The 13,409-nt window shown below is 30.0% G+C and overlaps 1 protein-coding gene across 1 annotated transcript; it reads left to right on the top strand.

Annotated features, from left to right (window-relative positions):
- Positions 1-335: 335 nt before the first annotated feature.
- On the top strand, positions 336-12,793 carry LOC143074121 (uncharacterized). The gene is made up of 6 exons (XM_076249667.1): positions 336-364; positions 2,035-2,103; positions 4,624-4,768; positions 5,481-5,580; positions 6,665-6,730; positions 12,782-12,793. Exons 2-6 carry the CDS (start codon positions 2,058-2,060, stop codon positions 12,791-12,793), a joined length of 369 nt encoding a protein of 122 aa, XP_076105782.1. The 5' UTR covers positions 336-364; positions 2,035-2,057.
- Positions 12,794-13,409: the final 616 nt, after the last annotated feature.

Below are 13,409 nucleotides of genomic sequence, written 5' to 3'. Positions count from 1 at the left end.
GTGACAGCTTGTATTGGTATAGCTGGAGATGCAAGTTGCTAGATACCTAAATATTTTGGCGGATCAGGTTTCGGTTCGTATTGACATTTAGAAAGCAGTAGGGACATGTATTACGTGAAATAAACATTGGCATTAATTCTATTTAAATTCAAAACACAAATAAACAATTTAAACGATTTTTAAAGGTTCAGTTGTGAACACATGTCTGTAAAAAAGAGAGTACAAATAGGAAGATATACCATTACAATATAAGTGTATCAGTATGTATCAGTATATATGGTAAGGCCTTAGTGCAAATTGATATATACATTATTTTCTTTTTTTCTAATTTCAGTACTTGGTAACGGACGCATACAGTCTTCAGGTTTATATACTTCATCTTTTTTTTCTAAAATTAGCAACTTGCTATAATCATTTTTGTGAGATAATTTACTCTAAGTATATGTCGTGAAAGTTAATTCCGCATCGTCCGAAAAAAAATCCAAGGTGCCATTTCAAACCTATAAAGAAATTGAAAGTGTCATGGCATAGATTCAAACAAGGAAAAGACTAGCACACTCATACAACACTTCACACAAAACCGAGTCTTGATAATATGAACCACACACTAGCCAAACCTTCTAGTCTGAAATGGCCAATTCAATATAAACATCACCTGAAAAAATAAATAATAAATGTGCCTATCAGTCAATTTGCAGATCTTTTTATTGCGGTAAATCAGTCATTGTTCAATCAAGTTGCTAACACTCAGTTCAGCTTTTGAGATATTTCATTATAAATTCCATGTGTTAAGAAAAACATATGAACATAGACATACGTGTTGAAAGTGACTGCAAAATAAGATAAACTGTGTCAGAAGTATCATTTTTTCCAGTTCAATTTGATAGATGCATTCAGCATAGTAACCACCTTTTAAACTGTTAGCAGTTTAGTGAGAGAATAAGCATGTAAAGTTGAACATGCGGTTACATGTACAAGATATTACTAGCTTATTTAAATTCTTTAAGATGCGTTCCTGTATGACCTTGTTCTATTATATATTATAAGTCCACAAAGAGATGAGAAAAACTGGTTGCTATGCTACCGACAATCTGATGAAAAATACGTTCTCTAAGCGAACAAAATGTCATACGTCAAATTATATTGTCAAGTAAAGAACCAATCATTTTGTTTACGTCAGTTGAATGAACATGTGAATGTAAATCAAACAGGAGAGCCGTGGTGTAGTGATTATAGTACATCGGACGACTAACTCAAAGGTTCCTGGTTCGATTCCTGTTCTGGGATGAACTTTTCAGGGATTGAATTTTCGACTCTCCCTTAACATCATGTGCTTCGGAAAGGAACGATAAAGGGTTGACCCGTGTTAGGAGAGAGCCATATCTCTTTCACGTAAAAGACACCATTGTAGATCTCGAAAAAGAGCAGGCTAATGCCGCTAAAAGTGGAAAGGGATTTGCAACCCACAATAAATGAATATGTTCTAACTTAATCATAGATGGCTTAAATAATGCTCAGTTATAAACTATGAAACAAGGTTTAAACAACAATTGTCTAGAAAAGAAGATATCTAAACCAAATAAGGAATATGACAGTTGAAGTCCATTCGTTTAATGTCATCTGATTAGGAACAGGCCGTTTTAATTGTCCTCGGAGTCCAGTTTTTTTTGTGATTTTACCTTTATCCCTTCTTAAAACCAGATATGTGTGTGAACATAGTGTTCGTTGTTCATTCTTTATTCTGTTATCCATCGATTTTAAATTGCCAAAAAATGTACATAAAACAAAAACAACAAAACATTTGAAGTTAAGTTAAAATCAGTACCACTTGCGTGTATAATTGAAAATATTTTGTTTTGTTTCAAACCCGTTTTTTCTCTGTGATCGTTTTAATTACATTTCGATAAAAAATTTGTAGAAGCGTAGATTATTAAGCACATAACAAAAGCACATTTTAGTTTATACTACAGTGTACGTTATTGTATATTCTCTTGTATCTACTGATGGTTTAACACTATTGATAATGTGTTACAGGTGAATATAAAATCAGTGAAGAGATGATCGACGGAAACGATACAGTCCGACTTACTTCAAGAGAGGATGGTATGTTTGATATTATTCTTGTTTCAATCATCAAGGCTTTAAAGTGCAGGGGAACGGACTCATATATATAATGTATTTGCATGGCCGATTGATTTTGATTGGTGGAAACAAGTTTTGTGATAATTTCACAGTAGCACGGACTAACATTTCATTGACGAAATAAGACAATTATTTACGCCTATAATGTTGTTGGGATTATTTTATGTTATATATATATAAAAAAAAACAACACCAGAAGATGTGTTATTATTGACAATCAGACAATTTTTCACCAGAGACCAAACTAAACTAAATAAACAACTATTACTCATTGTATGACTTTCACCAATGCGTAAGTTATACAATGTTTCGAAATAGATTTTTTCATCTAGGTAAACAAAAAAATGATCAGCCTGATTTGTGAGTAAACAATACATGAAAAATGAACAGGAAAAAATAGTACATAATACACGACATTAACTTAATTATAGACTTCTGACTTGGGACAAAAACATACAGAATGTAACACAGGTAAACATATGTCCTGACGTCAAACCTCTCCACTACCCATGACAGTTATGTAAGAGTACAACTTACGAACAAACTGTATTACTTAGTTGAATACTTCTAAACTCATCGGATAGATACATTTTACCAATCAGCCTGAGAAGGTACAGATTAAAGAGTACTTAGAGTTACTATAAACTGGTTCAAAACACAAACACTAGATATAATGAAGATAGAGATAAATAATGAAAAACACACGTTTTAAAGGCTTTACAAACATTCATCTAATACCAAATGGATTAAGATAAAAGACACCAGTAACAACACATATATTTTTTCGGTAAATTGAAACAGTATAACAAAACTACCGACCTCTTCGGCATATTCAAAAAGTCTAAAATATTCACAAAACCACTAAACAACAGAAATAGTCACAAACAACTAGTGTATTCTGAGATGGAATATGCTTTTCCTGAAAAAAAAGTGAATTAAACTTTGTTATATAGCTAGCTACACCTCTCAGTTGTTTGATTATATTGACTAAATAAAGGGATCAACCTGAACAGAAACAATAGGTTCGAAAGCAAAAAACGATGTGAACATCGAAAAAAATACAACACAACTGACAAAAACATTAAAATAAATATACAAATAAATCTAACAAAGACAACGACAAAACAAGTGTTGGTCATACTGCAGTTGAAAATAACGTCAACTAGGACGCCGACTAAATTTTATTATAAGTTGATTGTACAAACTATGCATTGAATACACTTTGAGGATACAGTGAAAATTGATTGAAATGTGAATACTAGGGCAAGAGGAGATGATGGTTCTCTTGTATTATTATAATTGTCTTTATTATACAATTATATTGTTTGCATGAGTTTGTTTGTGCTCATATACCCTTTATACTCTGTCAAATACCTGTGTTTATATGTTCATATACTATCATAAAATATTTCCAACATTCCCCATGAATCATGAAAATTGGCAGGTCTGGTTATCTATGAACTAAATTAATTTCAAAATATCCAAGTAGCCGAATTGCATAAATCAAGGCTGCCTCTTTTCCATGTACAAGACGTTTCATAATAAAATGGCTACACTTTGAGTGTTTCTATTGAAAGTTTACTGTTAATCACAATATTCTATTTTTGACTATATTTTACAATAAGCATGATACGTGCTTCTACATTAGTATGTCAGTTATGTTATCGTGGCAACATGGTACTATCAACAGTTCAAATGCATTGTGAAGCTTTTATTTAGATTTAAGGAGGCTCGCGGGTATAAGATTTTCAGAAAAAAATAAACATTAATATTTCATTACAAATTTTATTGATTACCTTAAGTAGCTGTTACTTTATCATATGGTACAAAAATTATTCCAAAACATCAATTCGTGTTGGCCCCAGCGGACTTTTAAAATGTAGATATCATTGAAAAAGCTTCAAATTATCTCCCTTTGGTGCAAAAATGCCATTTTTGGCATAAAAATTGAAATATCTTTTTTAACTCATCGGTGACCTATATTTTTTATTGTTGTTTTCGAATAAGCTGTACATAGACTAAATAATTGTAAAATTTTAGCGATTTCTGTAATTTAGTTCTTTTTTTATTTTGATATTGCCGCTATTTCTCCTATTAGTTCAACAGAAAAAAAGGACATTAACAAAAATGCATGCTCCTTTCGAAGGCAGATTGTGAGCGTAAATGAACGGTGACCCCATTTTTTTATTTCATTTTTCTATTAAGTATAAGATAAAGTTCATTTATAGAAAAATATAGAGAAATCCTATATTAAATAAAAAATTTCATTTAGACCCGCGAGCCCCCTTAAATGATTTTGGCTTTACATCATATACCCTAATGAATTGTATGAAACAATTTCGAACGTCTGTGGTAAACTGGTATATTTAAGTTATAAAAAATTGAAGGAATCAAGTGTCAAAGCAAAGACATTTATGGAGTCATTTCAATTATTAAATTTTTGTAAGCAATCACATTTATCTTATTGCACGTTTTCTGCAGATCACAATCAAGATTTGAACCTAGTCATTACAGATAAGCAAGGCATGATCTTACTAGACGGTACATACGTCAAACGGAGGTGTTTTCCAAAAGTGTTGAATATTTACAGTCCTGCTGGATTTTTTCTTGGGAGTGTTAGAGAAAAGTATTTGCTTTTTAATATTAACTAACCATTAAGCACGAAAGGAACATACGAAATTGCATAATTATTTTATTTTACATTGTATGATACTTTCAAAGGTATGAATATACATTTACTACACGTTTAAGATTCATTTTAAGCTTAACGTTTTTTCATGTTTTTATGTTAAATCAACAGCAATACACTAATTTAAAAATGTTAATTAGAAATTTAGGATTTGAAGGCCGACTACCACGCCTTCTGATTTCTTTGGCAGTTAAGTGTTCTTTTAGAGTACCAGCTAGAGATATATCCGATTTACTTTAAAATCTCTTACGAATAATGCCTTATTAGTTATCAACTCCTCATATTTGACCAACATGATACTGACACAGTTGTTTCAGACTGGAAATACAAAATTGATAAACGCACTCTTATTTGAACATATTTTTTATGAAACATGGAAATATTCTCTAATTAAGATTTATAAAAGGAATAAAATGGAAGTATATATTAAATTAATGTGTGTGTACAGTTTCTATTGTAAAATGTTGTTAGTGTACTGTCATACATTTGAACGGGGAATGAGATCAATGTAAGTCAGTTATAAATTATAACTTAGGGAATCTTTTGAATTTGTTATATCGAAACATGTATTGTAAAGTTAAATGTTTTTTTTTATATATAAATCATATTTTTGTTACATAATATATTAATTCTTTTCTTTTACCTCTAGACATTTAAAATACAAAGCAGACTTTGAGATTCATGGAGCAAATCAAAACCTTTTATTTCTTGTAACGATTGAGAATGACGCAACACACTTTTCTATTGAGGTATGTATCATCATTGCATGTTTTTTGTCATTAAAAAATAATCGAGTAAAAATCAGATATGGTTAAGGACACATATCCAGATTCACCAACAGACTAAAGGATACATGTTATTATTATAAACAAAACAGAAAACAAATAGTTGATCAAATGATTGACTGTTTTGCAACCAAAACGGACGGATGGTTTGCTTTTTGTTTGAAGTCACTGGTGGGAGAAATCGACTCTGAATCTATTAATAATTCATATCAACCCGTAAGGTTCAAAATAGCTGTAACAACACTAATGTGAAAGGTTCTTCGAACACAATTATAATGATCCTATTTGAGAAAGTGTTCTTTAAATTTGCAGTTGATGGTAATACAATTAAATTGGAAAACGTTATTATCTAAATCAAATAAAGACCACCATCCAAGTAATCCTACCATCAATTTTGTTATAACCATTTTCTAATGAACAGTTTACCCATATGTTGATTTTAAGAAGTGATTAAATATTTTGCGATGGCAATATTTTGATTTTTTTTGAAATAAAAATTGAAAACAATTTGTACTTAAACTACTTTTATTGTCTGCATACCTATCAATGTTAAAGTATCAAGACTTATATTGTAAAAGACTAGTATTTAATCTTGAAATAAGAGGGAAACAATTTTCATTCCAAAATTACTAGAAATTTGTAGATTAAGATTCATTTGTTAAATTTCGGAAGTTCGGAAAGAGGTATACTGATTTCTAAAACCGTTGTATGATTATATATTTTGACAGTTTCATTGACAGCATTACGGTTCTAGATATAGGACGATGTGGTTTGAGTGACAATCAGACAACTCTTCATCCGAGTTTGAGTTCTGATGTAGCTCTCTGCACGTTCAATGTAAAAAGATATGGAAAATATTTCAGTTTTATTGCCGGTAGTTTAAAGAAAAAACCTGTAGAAATAATGTGTCTGTAATTAACTTGTGGCGTGATTTCTATTATTTAGATATTAAATAATGTTATTAGGTCTTGAAACGCATATAAAATTAACACATGTATTTTTTTTTGTCAACAACAGACTACATATTTACTGTTTATTTTGTTCACAGATAACTCTTAGCAATGATGGACAAAAAATAGCTCAAGTATCATCGTCACCTATGGAAAATGGAAAAGTCAGATTTACCTTAACTTGTAATTACATTTGCTTCTACATGTTCTAAATATTAATGAAAGATATTGTAGTCAAAGACATGTAATTAACCGTATTAAATGTCAATACTGATGGAGTTTAAAAAAATAAGTAAATCCTCATCTGACAGAAGTTTCGACTTTCATGAATTATGATTGATTTGTTCACATTCATAAATTAACTGTTTACAAAACGTTAATATTTGAAATAGAAAGGCTTTTCTACCTTAGCTGTATTTGGCAAAACTTTTAGACATTTTGATCTTGAACTTTATTTGGCCTTTTTAACTGTTTTAGATTTGAGTGTTACTGATGAATCTTTTGTTGACGTAACGCGCTTCTGGCATACATAAAAAATGTAATCTGGTATCTATGATGAGTTTATTTGCCTCATATTTGCATTGGTATTATTTGGTCTCAAAAATAAAAGTAAGAAAATAAAGAATCTGCTCAAATGACCGTCAATGAGCTATTAAGTCTTATGTGACAAGATAAATAGGTGTTTCAGGCGAAATCGTTTACCTTGTCGCGTATAGAAAACACCACGTAAATTTATCAATTTGAAATCAAATTGTTTGTTCAGATCGATATGGTTTGTTTGATATTTCAAAGAGTCTATAGTTTTCAATTTACTGATGTATTTCGCAATTGGATTCGTTTCCACCAGTTTAAATACTGCCTTTTAAGCCTTCCAATATGTATTTTTTTTGAACAGAGGAATAAATGACATGAAAATGAGATCTGTTTTCGGCATAGCGTTCAAATTTCTACTAAGATTTTACGGCGACAAAAGTAATCATTGACTAAATGCAAATCTTAAACTTGACAATTCCCATGTTTAATAATCAACAGGTTTTGACAGTTGTCAAGTTGTATCACCAAATAAACTGCGAGACATTGATTTATGTAAATAAAATGTACTCATTCACTTGTCCAATTGATACTTGTTTTTATGTTTATTGGAATATATGGTCTTGAAGAATGAGTCATAAAAATCTCAGTTTGACTAAGATGTTTACTCAATATAAATCTAGGCAAAAATCGTCATATCACACATGGAAAAATAGATATATAATATCGAAATTGTTCAAGATAGTTATGTCCTATCTTGTGTTCAAATATGACGAAAAAGAAGGATAACGTTTTACAAAATTTAAAGCACATTTGACATATTTTACAAGGACCATTTAAAAAAAACCACTATTTGTTGTTATTGAACTTATAAAGATTTTAATCATTGCTAAACAGTTAGTTACACACTATACGTTAACATAAACAAACACTTATTTTTTTAACTATAAATCAATAATCAATATTCATACTAATAAGCTTATAGTTTTCTATTTTATGGGGCAGGTTAGAGGGCTTAGTTGGCCCCGATAACATATTTCAATATTACAAGATAAAAATTGTTTTACGTTGACTAAAAGACATGTGAGAAATTTAAATATAACTTGTTTCGTCAAAGTTTAATTTAAAGCGTTAAATATTACACCTGAAATACATCAAAATAGAAGATTTTTGCGAAATGTTATAAAATCCGCTGGTTTGCAACCAAATTAAGAACAGAAATCATAGAGTGCAAGCGTTGACAAACTAAATATTTAAGTTGAACATGTATTTTTTTTTAGAACATATTTTTATCGAAGTATGTGCTCTATGTTTCATTTCCTATCATCAATTGAAATTTGCGCATTTTTAAAATACAAATGAGTACTATTTGTGACGTAGTTACTAAAACAAAAGTATGCATTTGTCTTCTCCAAAAGGCTTATTTCCTATCAAGCATGTTGCTTTAGTCACAGTATTAGCAATCTTTTCTTGTGATATTGGGAAATAACTTCTAATTTGAGTTTTCAGATAAAAAAAGCGGCCATGTAAAGGCCTTATCGAACCTACTCCTTTGAGAACTGTATTAACATTGAAGATAATAGAATATTCATCAAATGCGATTTATTTGTTTAGCCATTACGAATTGAATACACTATTTTTTTTCACTATTCGAATTACGTAGATAATGATACGTGTCAGTGATGGTTTATGGCGAAATCTTTTTATAATTTACCCACAAAAAATATTTATGAATTTATTGAACATCTTATATTTAGGAGGCTCTGGTAATTCAGAAAAAAATGTGATTTATATTTTATGTGATTTAAAGAACTATGTAATAGGTGATCAACAAGTCCAGTTTTTTTGAGTTTTTTTTAATTTGTACTGTGACGATGAACTTGCTTGATCTCTAAATTTATCATAAAAAAACATGTTCAGATAATAAAACTTCAAGATCATTCAATTTTATAAATGCTATCAAAAACTTTCTTGTCCGTAAGTTGAATGGAATTCATTGACATATATATATATCACAGACCGAGTATGTATAGTTGGAACATTAGAGATATGTATACTTTATCTGATATTTATTTATTATAAAAAAAACGAAAAAAAATGCTTTAAGACTAATATAAGATGCAAGATTCTAGCAGTAAAATATTTACATGTTAACTTCAATGTGAGTTGGTCTATGCTGGAGAGTCATCAGATCAAATAACATTTTTAAAAGTATAGAAGCTATATATACATTGTCTCGGATGTCAATTCTTGTTCAGAATTTGTTATTGATTACCATACGTAGAATATTATACATGATTTATGTATTAGGCTGAAAAGGGCTTTCGGCTATAGAACGATATTATATGAAATGATAAAATAAGAAATTCAAAGCCGAACCGTACAGTGATTGGATCGACATTTTAAAATATTATTTAGTTTTAATATTGTTATATAAATTTCTGTATGTGCCTACACACACAAAAGAACTAATTTTTGCCCATCCTCTATGTGGGTTAATCAGGAAGAGACGTATAGCTCATATCTGTTTAATTTATATTTTACTGGTTTGCAATCCCATTTTGATTCCTCTTAGATCCTGTAACAACTGACGATCACAATATTAACTGTCTTTTATTGCTGATGGTTTAGTTTTGATATCTATAAAGAAAATGTCTTGCAAAAATCAAGTAACAACATTGTAATATCTTCCTAAAAACAGTATGTAAACATGAAAACTACACAAAGTTTTTTTTATAGCAGATCTCAAATAGAAATCAAATTATTCACAGCATTCTTTAAACCTAATGCTTTGTTTAATTTTAGATTCGGAGAATATTTCAACCCTTCAGAAAAGTCTCATCCTCTGTGCTGCTGTATCGTGTTGTGAGCAGAAATATAACGCATTCAAAATGAAATGCCATATTTGTAATATATTAGAAAACATATTATGTTGTCCATTGTTCAAAGAAAGCAAGATAGAATTTATCATAATGTTTATTTTATTTCCACTGATAATTTTTATATCTATTAGTGTTGGTCCTTATTTTAGGATTTACAATAGCAACGTTTGGTGGTTGTTTATATTGCATCAGCGAGGAAACATGTGAGTGCACATTAATTTGGCCATGTGTGTTTTGTGGCTGCAACCTATGTTGGTTTAATTGCGTTTTTCCGTCTTGTATGAAATGACAGTTAAAATATTGGAACTTCATTTTCCTACGCGCTTCAAACATGTGCATTGAATTTTTATCTCCGCGATACTTACTGATTTGTTGTAATAGCAGTATTATTTCCAAAGGAAAGAATTTTAATTATGAATCATTTACCGTTTACTTAAACACAGGAAAATATATCTTAGTATAGTAGTTTTTAAATTTAAAAAATGAGAAAGTGCTACAAAACGCAGTTTACCTAAAATACACGTTGTTTGATAACGTACGCGTAAATTGCTTGACCATTGATGAGGAAAGGATATATTGCATGCATTATCGAAAAGTGATACTTTCATAAAGGCAATAGTAGTATACGGTTGTTCGAAAGTCATAAATCGATTAAGAGAAAACAAATCTGGGTTACAAACTAAAAATGAGGTAAACTTGCAAATTTACCTGACGATTTTAGGATAAATGTATTTAGTCAAATCTTAACCGAAATTTGTGATACAATTAGAATTCCAAAATATATAAAAGGTTAACAATATGTCGAAATGTTTAGGCTTTAAATAAATATCTATTTAGGAAAGTTAATGCAAGCAAACGAATTGTATAAGGTCTTTTACTATTACAGGTTTATAATGTTTAACAGCCATGTTATATCAATGTGTAAACACTTTAACTATGAGCTTTGTAGTTTGAGCATTTTTCTGAGTATATTTTAATAAATGTCAAACTAATATTCTTTACTGTTGGTAAGCATTTATTAGTCATCACTATCCTATAGGTTATTGATTAATTCGATCGATGCGTCATGTGTATGCAAGAGTTATATTCTTTTGAACAATGTTTTTGAAATGTTTAAAACTAATATATACCAACATAAAGAATTATTTTATTATCTGATAAATATATTCTTGTTATATTTAAAAATCCGATATGATGACCTATAGGTGTCCCCCTTGGTTTATATCGACAATGATATGCCAGCAAAACTTCAAATCTATTAATGAAAAACACAAAATCACAAACAAAGAACAACGAGCCCGTTTAGAATTATCTTTAAACGGAAATAAAATGCTCAAGATGGTTATCGGATGCTGATCCATATGCCGACTAGTCGTGTTGCACGTTTAAATACACAACACTGATGAAAAGAATAAGTGATAAAAACAACACATCCATCTTTATCCGTGAAACAAATATTACATAACGGTCAGATAACTCGCGATAGCTACAGTAAAATTTAAAATGGATAATTTTACAACTTGACACTTTTGTTTCAACAGATGCCTTGTTAGCAGCAAACATATAACATGTATAATAAGGAAAAAATAACAGAATTTCCACGTCCAGAAAAATAAATGTCAATTTCATAATTTTGAAGCCTACAATCACCTCTTTTGTCACAAATTGTTGGTTGTAACGCACCATCCTTGTAAACTCCTAGATGAAAGTCATAATATGAGGCAATTTATCCTATATTTCATGTTCAATGTGATAGATGCGTTCATCATAATTACTAAACTTTTAATAATCTAGTGATATAGCAAAATTAATGCACACATATCATTCTTCCTACGAATATGTTGTCTAAGTTAAGCATCATATGAATAAGAACAAGTCATCATAGAGAAAAGATCTGTAACTTATAATGATAATGCATATAGTTTGTAAAACAAGGTATTCCATGCTTTAAATTTGACCAAGTTACCGTGAAAAGAAAAGAAACTACAAATACATCACAGTCCAAAGCAATAGAGACAATCAGAAAATCCCCAAAATAAGTGACCAGTAACGACAGAGTGAACTGTACATGGTATATAAGATCAGAAATATATTTCATGCATGTTGTGTTCACGATCAGATAAGTCTTTAAAAGAAATGTCTGCTCAAACATATGACTAAATGAGATAATGTTCTATTTTCAAACAGGCATTTCAACATATTCATAAAAATTAAACAAAAACTACATTACCAAAGAATTTATGCTATAATCTCATTATGGGATAACATTTTGTCTATGCAATTTGTAAGGGAACAATTGTAAAGTTGGGTATTACTCATGTTACAGTTATATGTTGATTTAAAAAAAAAAATGTTTTCACATATTGTAGTACGGCCTTGTACACGTTAATGATACTACAGTCCAAAATAAGACATTTATATGTTAATGTAAGGAATTCAACAATACACAAAACATTTTCTAATATGCCATGCTGAAAAGTGCACAGGTCCCACAATATATAACAAATCAAAAAGGCAAGATGAAAAATATCATTCGTCTTAACTTAATGCTGAATCATTATTATTGATATGACTTTATCAACACTTGCAAGTTTCCTTGGAAGGGATAATTTAACACTCTTCTAAAAACATGAACATTTAAAAAGAGTACATAAAACATTACAAAACAGATGCATATGCTTCCTGTATTGCAATATTGATACTAGTAGTCTTCGATACATGTGTAGGTGGCAGGAACACCAGTCTCTGGTCATACGTCTGTGAAGAAATAACCATAAAGACTCTATTTTCTTTTCATTTCAGCTCTTGTGTTAGTATCATTGTTAACATTGTTCCTAGAAACACTCAATGCATTAAATTTTTAATTTATCATATATTTGTAAGGAAAAGGGATTAAAAGAGAGACAAACAATCGTTACCGAATTACTAAACAAGGTAGAATGTCAGTATTGATTCAAAGGAATTTTACATTACAAATTAAATGATTAAAACACATACATACTTATAGGAAGATGTGATATAAGTAAGTGGCACTTAGACAACTATCCATCAAAGTCAGAATTTCCTAAATCAAATGCATATATGTCAAAGTACGGTTTTCAACTTGAAGTAATGGCTCAATCCGATCTACAATATTTGAAGAGGCCAATATATAACCCTGAATAAAACTAAAAAACAATGTTGCAAAACATAAGTTTAATTTGATTGTCATCAAGTGGACAATTATACTGCAATCAGCTATTTTACTATATAGATAAAGCTATACGTATACACGTTATCTGTATACGTCAATGACCTCAACTAACATATAAGACCCTTCTTCTTACCGGAACTACCGTATTTCACCAACAATGCCACGTCACAATCATGAAAACGTGTAGTAACAATTGTCAAACGTTTCTAAATTCAAACTTTTACGCCTTCAAATTGG

Source organism: Mytilus galloprovincialis, chromosome 5, assembly GCF_965363235.1.
Source record: "Mytilus galloprovincialis chromosome 5, xbMytGall1.hap1.1, whole genome shotgun sequence".
Classification (NCBI taxonomy): domain Eukaryota; kingdom Metazoa; phylum Mollusca; class Bivalvia; order Mytilida; family Mytilidae; genus Mytilus; species Mytilus galloprovincialis.
This window is presented reverse-complemented; position numbering and strand designations above follow the sequence as displayed.

Coding starts and splice junctions, on each gene's coding strand:
- LOC143074121 (XM_076249667.1), top strand. CDS start 2,058: ATGATCGACGGAAACGATACAGTCCGACTTACTTCAAGAGAGGATG. Junction 2,104..4,623: donor ACTTACTTCAAGAGAGGATG/GTATGTTTGATA, acceptor CGTTTTCTGCAG/ATCACAATCAAGATTTGAAC. Junction 5,581..6,664: donor CAACACACTTTTCTATTGAG/GTATGTATCATC, acceptor TTTTGTTCACAG/ATAACTCTTAGCAATGATGG.